General features: G+C 41.0%; 1 protein-coding gene across 3 annotated transcripts in view; it reads left to right on the forward strand.

The window, feature by feature from the left end:
* Positions 1 to 13,875, forward strand: part of ADGRL3 (adhesion G protein-coupled receptor L3) — a 238,747-nt gene that overhangs the window by 122,008 nt on the left and 102,864 nt on the right. For all 3 annotated transcript variants that reach the window (XM_082051084.1, XM_082051082.1, XM_082051083.1), the window contains exon 5: positions 7,556 to 7,636. In XM_082051084.1, the coding sequence (XP_081907210.1) occupies positions 7,556 to 7,636 (81 nt within the window). The remainder of the gene's footprint in view (positions 1 to 7,555; positions 7,637 to 13,875) is intronic.

Below are 13,875 nucleotides of genomic sequence, written 5' to 3' on the forward strand. Positions count from 1 at the left end.
GCCAGGTATCTGCTTGTCTTCTCATCTCTCCCTTTTTGCCCAGCCAAAGACCATGAACTTGCAACCATTTGCAGCACCTAAAAATTTGGCTCCTTGTCTTGAAACTTATCATCTCTGCGACCCCGAGGCATGCTGCTCCTCACTTGTTTCAATTGCCAGTTTAATCAAAACCCGACATGCTGTTTCAAATACGATTTCTCCAGCTGAACAACTCAAGCTGTCACGGCGTTTCTGCACCATGGGTACATCAGGAAGAGCATATAGAAATGTATGGCTCTAATTCCTGGTGCTGTGAATCCCAGTAAACGTGAGCTTTAATGATGTTCCTGGTCCCCACTTGTTGTTAGTGCTGGGACAGAGCCCATCAATGCTTATCCACTCCGAAGTCCATCAGCCTGAGCACTGGCGGATTGGGCGTTTGGGACCACACTCTGCTTGCTTTGTTTTCTCAATACCCTCCAAAAATTACTTGTCTTCGTGGAAACTCTACATTTTGGCCTCTGAAGTTAAACTTCAGGACTGATGATGTTGTTGAGCTCAGGGATGTTTTTTTACAGAGCCTCAGCCTCTGTGATCGCAGGATTTTCATGTCTTCTTGAATTTATAAGTGGGAAGAGAAGCTTTAAAATACAGCTCCTGAAGATCTGAGGCACAGCAAGGAAAAGCCTAAATCCATAATATTTTTTATTTCTTGTTGCTTTTGGGTTAAAACTCCTTCAGAATTTTGGGGGTGACAGTGAAAGGTCTTCCCAGCACCAGCTTTTGAGCAATGTCATTTCAAACACCTGACAAACTGAGGCTGGTTTGTATTTTTTGCTTTCTGCTTGTCCTGGGAACTCTCAACTTGTTCCAGTCATTTGTAACCTTTGCAGAAAGTGGAGGGATCTGCCCTTAATCCGCAGCACAGATTTTTGTTGCCCTCCCCTTTTTTCTTGCAATTGCTCCCTTCTTTTGGTCTCAGCCATTCATAAAATCTCCTAGTGGTTTTAAACCTCTGCTTATCCTGAGCAGAAAGCCACCTTTGTGTCAAGTAACAGGCAGTTTTGCAATCTGGCCTTGCATCTGTAGGAAACTAATTGGAGATTTTGCACTGGCTCCTAGCAAAGGAAAAACTTTCCGAGGACTTACTCCCTGAACGCAGCAGTACGGGATGGGATGCCAGGGTCTCCAACCTGCTGGGAAGGTGAGCAAGTCTTGTTCTTTTTGTAGATGCATCAGGGTTTATATCTTTTTTTTTTCTTTTTATTTAGGGACTTTTCCCTTCTTATTTACTGTTCCTCTTTGCTACTGTTTGATTTGCCTGGAAATAATAGCAGCATGATTCCTCAAATCCAGTAACTTGAGAAAGGAAACCCTGTCTCTAATTAAGTCGTCACCAGAGGGAAGGATAATGAAAGCTTGAACTTCAGCACAAAGGAGTCACCTGTAAAAAAGGACCTTAAACTCCCTCTGAAATGGTTGACTGACACCAAGAGCGACCCAGCCACCTTTCTCGGTGCTGCAGAAAGGAGGTGGACTTTAGGCTGAGACTTGCCTGGAGTTCGGCTGGTTTGCTTAAGGACTGATGGCTGACTTTAGAAAGCTGAGTATGCTGCTCGAAAGGTGTCACTGCCACCGTGGGGTCACAACTGCTTCCACATCAGAAATCTTTTGTCACTTTTTAAAAAATTTTAGGAAGTCATATCCTATGATTCTGTGATTCTATTTTTTTTTAATTTGTGAATCTCACATCGTTCACACACCTAATCTGAAATACTGGCATTTCTTCTTCCTTGCTTGGGTCACAAGAAAACGAAGGGAGAGCTTTGTGTCACTGAGGGAGGCCAGAGAATCAAAGCTGGAATTTGTCAGTTTCTTGATCAAAAGATCATTTAAGAAACCCAAATGCAAGACTAAGGGTTAGCTTGTTAGAAGAAGTTTAGGTGGTAATCAGGGCTGTTGTATGGATATGTAAATCTCTATGTTCATTTAAGTAACTAAGGGGTTGGAGATCTAAAGGGAACAAAAAACCAATTCTCCTGGACTAAGGTGTTGGGTAACTGTGTTTCAGAGGTGATGGGATATGTGACTAAGGACAATATTTTTTTTTTAAATTTTCAGTCAAAATTATCATGCAAAGACCTGTAGTAACATTGTGAGAACTGAGGTAAGAATAACCCAGAGGTGGATTTTCTCTCTTGTCCCCTTTCTCTGAGACGAAGCTGAAAACGTGGATTCCTTAGGAGGCTTTTGATTGTGAGAGAAAACATGCAAACAACAAGGAAGTCTATCGGAGTTGGATCGATTTGCCCAAACAGTTCAGTTTTTCAGCTGACATCATTTTAGCACTTGGGGGAGTTGTCCGAATCTCTCTACAGGCAGCCATGTTCTTCATGCTGAGACAAAGCTTCTATTATCTCAAAAAGAAAGAAAGAACAAAAGAAAAAAGATAAGGTGGTTTAGACCATCATTTTAATTCATGGAGAAAATACCTACCCTCATTTAGTTCCTTCACCAAATAATGCAGGGTCAATCCCATTTATGGCTCCACCCCTGGAAGATGGAATTGAGGATGCATGTCTGGAGCCGGAGAAGCAGACCTGCACCCTGAAATAATTTATTGGAGGCTTGCAATCACTAATTCCTTTAGAGAGACTTGCCTGATGTAGAAGGTGAGTGGAGGTGACGTCTCATCTGCTCAGGAGGTGGCAGAAGAGCAGGACCAGGGAGGTATGATGTGGGGATGGAGACTGTGCAGAGAAACACAGGCTGGGAAATAAAGGCAGAATTGGAGCAGACATCTTCTATAAGCTGTCAGGAATGGAGGAAAGTGAGAGTGACAAACTCTTGGACCACATCTCACAATATTTGAAACTACAAGACACTTCAATTGCCATCTCCAGGCTGGTGACTTACAGATCTACCTGTCTGCTTTGCCCATGTCTCCTACCATGTGACCTGGCATCTTAGCTGCCTTCTCCAACAGCCCTCCCGGACGCTTTGCCACTGAAGTTTAAGTTCAACATGGCATCTTTCTTATCGGCACCTTTTAAGTACGGAAAGGTACAATAAGGTCTCCCCAGAGCTTCTCTTCTCCAGGCTGAACATCCCCAACTCTCTCAGCCTGTCCTCAAAGGTGTTCCACCCCTCTGATTATCTAGGTGGCCCTCTGACAGCTTGAAAAGCAACGTGTAGCCAGACAACATATAGAGTGACAATGTCATAACTTTCCTCCTGTCAAGAGCCGTGTAGGAGAAAAACCACTTGCTTGTGACACTGGCTTTGCATTGATGGCTTTGGTAACTTCCATCCATTTGCAGCAAGAGAGCAGAGATAATGTAGTCGGAGAGTGGACTTTGGAAAAGAGGATTTTCTTGGATTTGTACACGGCTTGGAGGGAAGGGGAGAGGGAAATAGCCCTGGGAGGCAGAGAAAAAGAGGGAGCAGCTCAGTTCCTGCTACCCTGAGGAGTTAAAAGGGCACTGAAAGATGAAAGGGAGATGTGCAGATTAAAGAGAGAGACTCCATAAAGTCCATGAATAAATGAAGCCATAGACAGAATCAGTGCTAACTCTGACATGTTTGAGGCAGGGAATGGCTTTATAAAAGCTTGATTTAAAAAAAAAAAAAAAAGCTTTTAATGCAAAATGGAAAAGGATAGGCAGTGAGGAAATGATGTTTTTTAAAGATAGTCATTGATGAAAGGCAGAAAAAAGGCTGCCGGGAGAAGTCTGAATATATGCCGAGTAATAGGTCTGAAGGAAATTTGTTTAATGGCATGGCAGAAGAGTTTGTTTCCAGCTTTTTAATTTCTCTTTCCATATGTTTTTAAATATGCTTATGTATTACAGAGTACAAAAAGACTCATGAGTGGAGAAAAAAATGACAAGAAAAAATGTACTAATTTTGGAAATTAAAGAGGATAAGAGTGATGATCCTGGAAATTGCGACCCAACAAAATGGAATGTAGTTTTCAGTTAGGTAATAAATTAGATTTTTTTTTTTAAATCCTGTTAACAGTTAGGAGTTTACAGAAATGTAGCCAAAATATAATGTTTTTTACAGATAGCATCATTCCAGATAAACTGGATTGCTTTTAAAAATTGATTTTTTCAGTTGCACGGAAAAAAGGGCCACAGCATGCAAAGTGTAATTCTTCTGTAATGATATTAGTAAAACTGTCAGTATGTTTTCTGAGAGTTTTCGTTAGAATGCTGGAGGACGTGCTCCAGCATACCTGGTGTGTTTGCCCATCCCATTGTTATTAAAAAAAAAAAAGAGTTGAAGCACTGAAATTAAGTCTCAGGAATTGATGTGCGGTTTCACAGTTATTAACTTAACTTGTTAGTGGTGCAAGCAAGTGGGTAAACAGAAGGAGGGAGCCAGTCCCCAGCATTGCCAGAGCTTTAGGAGGCAAGTCAAAAGATGTTTAGGAGGTCTCTTACCAGGTGTTTTTCAAATGTGGTCATTTTTGGTGTTTGTTCTCTTTGCTTTCAGGGGTTTGAATCTTCTAGGTTTATGTTTTCTGCTCAGGTTTTCTCTGTGACTGTTCATGGTAAAATCTCAGGGAGAAAATAAGGAGGGCTGCACTGTTAGATGCTGCAAGAGGTGGATATGTTTCCAAGAGAAAATGTTTTTAATATATTATGAGACTGCTTTGTTGCTACTTTCCTTGGTTAGTCCATGCATTTGCAGATTTTTTTCTGTAATTTTATAGTGGCATCTATAGATAACTACATAACTTAGAGCAGATTTTTTAAGACAGGCAGATGTTTATTTTCCTTCTGTAAGCATCCAGATTCCTTAAAATAAAAAATAAAACATCCCTTAGGCCAAGGTATTATGTTTCCTGCAGTCCTTGCAAAACATAGTCTTTGCTCTGGTAAGTTATAGGCTTTTTCAGATGTGTTGCAGCTTTTATGTGTCAGACCTCAAAATCATGGCGAGCCACACATGCTTTCTAACCCTCAAGTGTCCCCTGTGTTTCCTCTGCCCAAGAAAGGCCACATCACCAGGTAGAGTTTCAAGGTCATATGTATATTTTGCTTGCAAAATTGCTGCTACCAAACATGTCTCTTTTACCCTTCTCTGAACTCGCTCCAGTACCTCAAGGTCTTTCTTGTCGTGAGGGACCCAAAACTGACCCAGGATTTGAGGTTTGGCCTCACCAGGGCCCAGTCCAGGGGATGGTCACTAGCCTGGGCCTGCTGGTGCTGGTACAAGCCAGTGCTGGTACAAGCTGGGATGCTGGTGGCCTTTTTGGCCACCTGGTCGCATGCTGGCTCATGTTCAAAGCAGACAAGGGCTGACCCAGGGTTGTCCTCCAGCATCAACCTGCTGGCCACTGGACCTCGCCAGCAAGAGAAATAAGGGAAACAGAGCTGTAGTGATTAGATAAAAAATTGACAACTTCATTGTAGGTTGCTTTGATGATTACATTTGATTGCTGTTTGCTTTTTTACCTGAGAGCCGGCTACGGAAACACCAGATGGTTCTGGTCGGGTTGGGATTTGGAGAAGGCCATGCAATCTGTTCTGATACGAGGCCTGCCCAACTTTCCATCAGCAACAGAGACATCTAGACCTTTGGTATTTTGTCAGAAGGAGGCTTTTTCCTTTTTTTTTTTTTTTTTTTTAAAGAACTAAAGAGACTAATAAAAACAGCTGAAGGTCCAGGTGATTTGGAGAAGATGTTGAGCATTTCTGCTGTCTCTTTTTTACTTTAAGGCTTTCACATTTCCTTTTTTAAGTATTTTTTCTGCAGTAGATGGAACTTGAGAGGGGAGAATGTCTCAGTCCTAGAAGCAAGTCTCAGTCCTTAAAGCTGGGGCTTGAATTAAGCACCCAAAACGGCAAAATCTACACAAAAGGGACTGGGAGTTGGCGTTGCTTGGCAAAACTTGTCCTGTCAGTCTTTGTGTCTTGACTTTTGAGCTGTACCAGTTATATCAGCCTCAAAATCTTGCATAGATCCATTGGGTAAAATTGGGGGTTTTAATGCAGTCAGAGGCAAAACTTGCAATGCTGTAAGGCCAGAAAATGAAGCACAACAATTGTTTGCACTGCTTTTTTATAGAGAGAATATTAAAACCCCAAATTTGATTTATCAGCATTGTGAGAAGCATACAGGAATCTAGTTGGCTGATTTTTGGAAATAGTGTATTTTGCATCAGCAGCAAGTAGATAAAATCTTTCAGTGAATTGTTTCATTTATCACAGGAGAGCATTTGATGCTGCCTCTTCCTCCATATTAGGTAAAAGCTTTTATAAAACATTCATAAACTTCTGTAGTTATTACTGACTTGTAATAAATGTCTAAACAAACTCACAGATGTTTTGTGGTCTTTAATATATTGTGTCTGGATCTTTACTCCAGCCTAGCCCTTTAAACCTGCAGAATCATTCTTTTTTTGTATTTGGGATCACCTGGTCCCAAGAAGACGAAATTATAAAATAAGCTTTTTTTTTTTTTAAAAAAAAAAAGGCGCGTTAGCAATGAGTGTCTGCCTGTTTCTGCTGCAGAACAGAGCAGCTATTAAATGATGACTTGTGCTCACTAATGACATCAAATGGATTTATAACATGTGAACGAGAAAGGGAAAGCAGGATAGCTCGTTGTTAGCTATGGGTTTGCCTGAAGCAGATTTCCCATGTTAAAGCACTTAAAAACAAATGCAGAATTTATGATGTGTCGGTAGATTTTAAACCTGAATAACGTCCAGTTGTTGTAATGGCTAATAATGCAAATTACCTGAGTCAGCCTCAGCATAGAGTGGTAAATATATCCTGCCCATTCAGACACACTTCTTTCTTCCCTGCCCCCCCCTTTCCCATTAATATTTTATCCCCCTGAAGAGATGTTCTGAACATATTATGTGCACCAGCGTACTGTGCTCATGGTATTTCTGGATGTCATTACAGAGAAGCCCGAAGACTATACCACTGCCTGTGATGCTCGCTTGGAAATTGCTTGGAGCAACAACAGCAAGTGTCAACAGGGAGCCATATTAATTATTTGTAATGTGCCTCATAAGAGGAATCAACGTCTTTTACTGCAGCACAAATATTACTTGAAACAGGAAGGTTACTCTAGCTGTTACCGTAATCTATGTGTCATTAACTTTCTGTGCTTAGAAAAAGAGATTAACAACCCTGTAAATTGTTACAGTAAATAGATGAATTACAACAACATGTTTTTATTATAAATAAAAGTTTCTCGATAGAGTTACTCCAAATTACTGGAGAAGAACTGGGTCTTTAGTAAGTGGGAAAACTGTACAGTGTTGTTGGGAAACAAATAGCTTCCACTCGGGTGAAAGCAACACTGAGTTCCACAAACCGGTATCTGATATGACTAAAGTTCAGTGTAGTACCTATGTCTGCGTGGAAAAAGCAAAAGAGATAGTTCAACTTCTCTTCAGGTATATCCACAAAATGGAAGTTCACTACGAAAAGTGCACAATGGAACAAAATACTTGCTAACCTGTCTTGAATCTGGTGCTGTAAAAATGCTGTATGTTTAATGATAGCCCTGAGACATCTCTGTAGGAAACACTAAACCACTTATTTGTCCACAGGGCAGGCTCACCACGGACAGGTTTCCTACATGGCCCCACCGATCCACCTCGATTCAGACCTGGAGAGACCGCCATCCAAGGGTGAGTGATGAAGGCTCCTTGCATATGCGTTGCAGACCAGCCGTAAGCAGGAGCGTTGATCGTTTGTTTTGTCATAGAGCTTCTGCAGCAAAGTTACCTGAGATAGGTGCCTCTGTCAAATGGTGCAAGTGAAGCGATAGAAACGTGGGCCCTTGATTTCTCAGCCCTGTTTGGAGGATCCCCCCCCTGGTTGTGTTGAATGAACCCCCAATTTGTGCCCCCTGGGACCAGAGCAAGCATCTGTACCGGTGCAGACTTCTACACCTCTCTTTGGTCCTTCTGATTAGGTTGTCACTATTCAGATCAGATTTCAAAATTACCTTCTTGGAATGGATAATAGCAATGTCTTTAAGTTAAAAGCAAACAGAGATCTGGAGAGATTTCTTGTTCAGCTCCAGAAATGTGTACAAACACCAAACAAGGAATGTTGTGAAAGAAGAGAATGGGAGGAAAAGTGGTGGATGCCCCATCCCTGGAGACATCCCAGGCCAGGCCGGATTGGCTTCTGAGCAACCTGATCTGAGGGAAGATGTCTCTGCTCATGGCAGGGGCTTGGACTAGATGAGCTTGGAAGGTCACTTCCAACCCCATTTTATGAATCTATAGAAAGAGGACAGCTGAATCGTGGTTGCAGGGAGATGCACCATAGCTTAGGTTTGGTGTTTTTCCTTCCTCATCTCCTCCAAAGGGTGCTACAGCTGCAGGAAGGGTTCAGGGTTGACTTCGACAGTGATTGTCACCATTCTGCCCCAGCTGTGAGTACATTTATGTGCGCCTGTGTTATCTCTAAGTGCTCGCAGCTGAAAAATACATGTTAATGAACAATTAATCTGGATAGGCACACCATCATTATGTCATATGGAGAAAACTGTCTTCTAAATTTCATGTTGTTATCCATTTCTCATATTCCGGGAGGCAGAAGAACCTTTGTGTTGGTGCATTGCAGCTGCAACGGCAAGCATATCCCTGCTTCTCCAAATCGCCCAAGGACTTTGTGGGCTAAAGGAAAATGTACTGTTAAAGCTCTTGGCTTGAAAGGCTCCATAATTTTGAGTGAGCTTTTCCATCAGCATCCAGGTGGCTGGATCTGTAACTTGATCAAGTAAATATTTGCTGGATTTTTTCTCCTGTAAGTGTAATGTACATTTTCTTAGCTGATGCCGTAACAAAAACTGAGGGGTTGATTCTTGCTGCACAGTAGCAGCGTCAGCACAGTTATTCCTTGGTTGTTCCTCTTGCATCTCTCCAAGGTGGAGCCTTGTGCTGGGTGACTGAGCTTAGGCCCGATTCACAATCCTCTCTCCAAATCTGCCCATAGGAGTTGGGCCGATCACGTGCAGTCTCCTGGTAGTCCACAACCTCCATTCAGCTTTGGGTGAATTACCGTGCAATTCAGCACTTTGGGGATTGTTATCTGCTTCTAAGTCAGTTGAAAACCTCCAGTTTTGCAGTAAAATTTGCTACCTAGATCAGTATTACCACAGTCAACATAAACCACTACTGCTGTTGCCTTGATGCTCTTGGTTTCCCTTCCATATTCCCCCTTGCACTGAGCTGGTGCTGGTCAATGTTGCACTTAGAGTGGCAAAAAGAAGATGACACTTTACAATTTTAATGGAAATGGGACCAGGGTAGTGATATAAAAACATCTTGCCTTCCTATATTAAAAAAAAAAAAATTAAAAACAATATTAAAACAATATTAAAAAAACAATACAGATTTAGTGCTGCTGGGGCTCTATGCAGTTCTGTGCTGGTGGATTTATTTGTAACTGTCTTTTCCTTCTCCTTTTTAAAAATTGTATTGCTGGTGACATTTACACACATTGTTTATGCATTGCAGGGCATTTTTACCTGCCTTTCAGAGTCCTGATACTAGTAGTGAATAGAGCATAAACTCCAGTAGTTTACTGGTACATTAGTGTCATCATACATTACAGGGTAATTACTATGAGCCACTGCTCTGGATAGTAACACAGTAATGACACTGTGAGTCACTTAATAGAAATCAGGCCATGAATCGGCATTTTTTATCATGACACTTTTTATTCCCCACCCCTTTTTTAATTTGAGGGTGTTTGAAAATACGTTCCACATATGAAGCAATCAACTATTATTTTTACACCTCCACTCAGTCTAACGACCCAGATGCAATGACGTGATTTTTACAGAACCATTTACTCCTTCCGTATGCAGAATAATTCCAGGGGTAGCTGAGACCTCAAGGGCTGATCTCATAGACTGAGGATCAAACCTATGTTCTAAAAATGAATGGCTGGTTACTGACTATAGCAAGGAGTTCCACAGATGAGGATGATAATTATACTCTGGTTTAGAAAAGAGATTTTATGGATTTATCATATATAGCAATATAGAGTTTGGAGTCAAATTCTGCCAGATACTAAACCACAGCAAATTGAACTCATTGGATCCACATACTAAAACTGTTTATGAAGCTTTATAGGAGTAGATTTTAGTGTCTATATGTGGAATTACATTAAACATGAAATATATGCCTGGCATTTAAAGCTGAACAGCCCGAGCTCTGCACTCCTGGTGCAAGTTTTGGATGTTTTGCAAAGGTTTCCTACAAAGTTGAAGTTCTCTTGGAGATCATTACGCTTGAAGTCAGTGCATTTTCAAAATGTAGATTGGTAAGCAAAACTAGTTATTGGTCCCCAGTTCTAGAAATAAATAGCAATGAAAGGAGGGTGTGAGAGGTTTTCTTTGGAGATCAGCATGAACTTTGATTTAAAGATGCCTTGAAATGTGATTTTTGTAGACTGTTTGAAGCTACCATAGGACCTGATAAGCTCAGAACGGACATAGACGTCCACCCAGGAGGTTGTTTTGACAACGGGTTTCATTTTCCACTGTACCGAGTTTTGCCATTCGTCGTCAGTAGTTGAAGATTTTACCTGCCTGACAGCGGCAACAGCTGGAAAGCAGGGCCAGCACCCTCAAGCAGCACTAATCCACACTGAATGGGCTTGAAAAAAAAAAGCTGTAGAACCAGTTCAACGTGAGGAAGAAAGAGCATGGTGCTGCATCCAGCATGAAACCCTGCTCAAACTTCTTTGTTTTGTTTTGGTTTTTTTCCTTATTCCTTCCCCTTATCTGCCAGAATAATTTTTGGCTACACTTCTCTTTCTGAAATATTTATAGGGCAAATAACTGTTTTAAATGAACAGATGGGGGAGACGTAAGACAAGCTGTTAAATTAATAAACATGTGTTGTGCTTTATCAGTAAGGGAGCCGATTTTGGCATTTCTTCTGGATGATTTGTATGGCCTATCACCATTGCACCTGGTGCAGGGACAAGAAATGGCCACTTAATAACCAAACAGTGTGCAAACTCCTTCCATTATAACTTCATTATGTCAGATATAATTGTCTGTAACTAGATGTCAAATCCATAATTTATGTCCGGCTCCCCTGCAGAATAGTGGCCATCTGAATGTATGGTCCCATTAATGGGAAGGAGTTTTTACTGTAACTTTTCCCCTCTTGGTACACGATCCATTTTGTCATCTGGTATTAATTCCATATCATTTCGGGGATGCACAAAAAATGCCTGGTATATTTATATTTTTGTAACAGGAGAAGAAGGCAAATAAATCACATTTCAGGTCTGCTGCTTTCCTAAGATGTATGCCTGCTGCCGCTTGCGTCCTTTGCCGTATGTGGCATCTTCTGTGGTTGGACTCGATCTTGAGCGTCTCTACCAACCGAAATGATTCTATGATTCTGTGATTCTATAATTCTCTGGTGTTATGTTGTACGGTGCCTATCTATAGAAGTGCTCCTTGATGTATGTGATGAAGTATGTCATCGTCACCTGAAAGGACAGATGAAAAATTATCCAGTTAACACCATTTATAATAGTAGATGACTTCTTAGTGTCTGATGATAGAGTTTCCCATTGCTAATACATAATTGCTTTAAGACTAGCCAGTGGATGGTTATGTTTACCTAACAGAATATTAATGTTTCCTAGACTTGTGACTTGGTTTTCTGAGTGGTATGTATGCTAAAATATTAACAGTGGTGGAATATCATATTACCTCTATAGCATCTTCTCCTGGAAAATATTTTTTGTCATTTTTTTTCATTTTCTGTGGTTTTTATTTTACAGCTCTGAATGTCACAGCACTCAACTCTTGGAATCATCTTGGGTTGAATCAGAAATTGTTGCAAATGTGAGATTTCCACCCCAAAGTCAGTGGCCTGATGCCTTCTAAAACATTTGGTTTAGAGCCCGCTTTGGCCCTTGAATTTCCTTAAACCAGACTGTTGAATTTTGATGCTCCCCTTTGTTTGGTGGTTTTTAAAGAGTTATTCTGGTTGTGGGATATTATCCGTTCAAAGGGAGATATATCCCCATGAATTGGGTACCCTGCTCTTGAAAGGCATTTTTGGAAATCCCAGCCTTAATAAATGCAGACTAAATGCTGATTAACAGATAAACATTATGGAGTCCCATTGCTAAGATTGTAACTTGGCTCCCTCGTAAGAGGCCTCATAATTTAAGTCTTTCAGCCAGGTAAATTTGGCTTGATATTTGCAATATTTGCTCAGAAGAAAAGGACTGCTATCCTCTAGCTCCAAATGGTTTGTTATTGCCTTCACATTGGCTCAGTGTTGTTCATTCTCCTTGAAAACTTGCAAGAAGCAGTATTTAAAAGATCTCAATTGCCTTTGGGAAGAGGTATTAAGGTCAATTAAATATAATTTTAATGGTTAGAGGGCCAGCATGCATGAGGGTGCAAGCCAGACCATGGGGCTGTTGGCCAAGGAGCTTTCAGGGATGGAGAGAACCAGCTAAACCTGGGGCAAGGAGAAAACTTTGCCCTCACCTAGCTGAGGATGCTGCCCTTTTTGGAGATGTAGTTTTGGAGAAAATTGCTGGCGCTTGCTTTGTTAAAAAATTGTGACAATGATGGATGTGATCATGGCAGTCTCTCCTTTAGATTTTCTCCAAGTCCAGGTTTTGTCTTTTATTTGATGAAGAATTTTGCTTTGCACAGATGTGTGTGCATGCATGGATGTATTATGCCCACAAATTGAGTAGTAAACATGCAGCAAAAATAATACTGTTACTGAGTAAACAATTATGTTTTGTTTTCTGGAATAAAAGGGAATATGTGCCCATAAATCTTCTTTTAAAAATATCTGTGTTGGAGAGTAAAAAGAAGATGAGGTTCCTAAATTCATGCCGTGGAATCCTCTGTGCCCCAGAAGTGTTACAACCTTATTCATATTTCATTGTGTTTCTAGATCAAGCTGCATTATTATGGGCGGCATTCCCCTGATGCTATAGCTGTTGCTAAGGAAAAGGTACACTATGTTAATATTTTGTGATCATAACTATGCAGACTGGGTTCTGTACATTGAAGAATTTAAGGGGCAGGGGGAAGAGAAGTTAATGCACCATTTTGATTAGAGCTTCCACAGGTCATAGCTCACATTTTGAGGCAAAGCTTGAATTTGGGAAGGATTTGTACAGAAAATGTGGGAAAACCAAACAATTGAAAGAATTTGTTTAATGAACTTCAAAATTACTCAGCAGTAGGGATATGGACCCAGCACTGGAATCTAGCAGAAGCAAACCGAATGCTTTTAGCAGGCACATTCAGTGAAGAATTTCTCAGCCTTCTCGTACCTCAATGTGTTTTGATTCTGTAAACAGAACATTCACCCCTAATTCCTGTTTCCAGTGCTGGTGTCTATGATGTGATTTAGATACCTTCTGGTTTGATTAACATTAGGTTGATTCACTAAGAGCCTACGATCAAGCAGAACCCAACACAAGTAGTAAAGTAAAATGACAACAAATAGCAAATTTAGCATATGGAATCAAAGAAAAGGCTGGAGTCACAAGCAAGACACTGATGTCCATGCTGATTATTTCTTAAAAAATACGCTCTATGCAGACTATATTGATGAGGATTATAAAAATGTTTACCAAACAAGCAAAATAAACAAGGAAGGCTCTTGGCATCCCTCCCAAAGGAATGTTCTGAACCGAGCTTCTCCTTTCCAAAGCGTTTTCCTGTTAATACAGCTGCCAAGGCACGAAGCAGCCGGGGAAAGGGAGGATAAGGTGGCTGGGAGCTCAGCACAGTTCTGCTGTGATCAGCACAGCCACTTTTTCTCCCTTTTTGCTCAAACCTTGCATGATGGTTTCTTTGACCCTTCATTTTTGGGAAAGCTAATATTACATTTCCTGGGAAAGGCTG

Source organism: Streptopelia decaocto, assembly GCF_964273445.1.
Source record: "Streptopelia decaocto genome assembly, chromosome: 4".
NCBI classification, from domain to species: Eukaryota; Metazoa; Chordata; class Aves; order Columbiformes; family Columbidae; genus Streptopelia; species Streptopelia decaocto.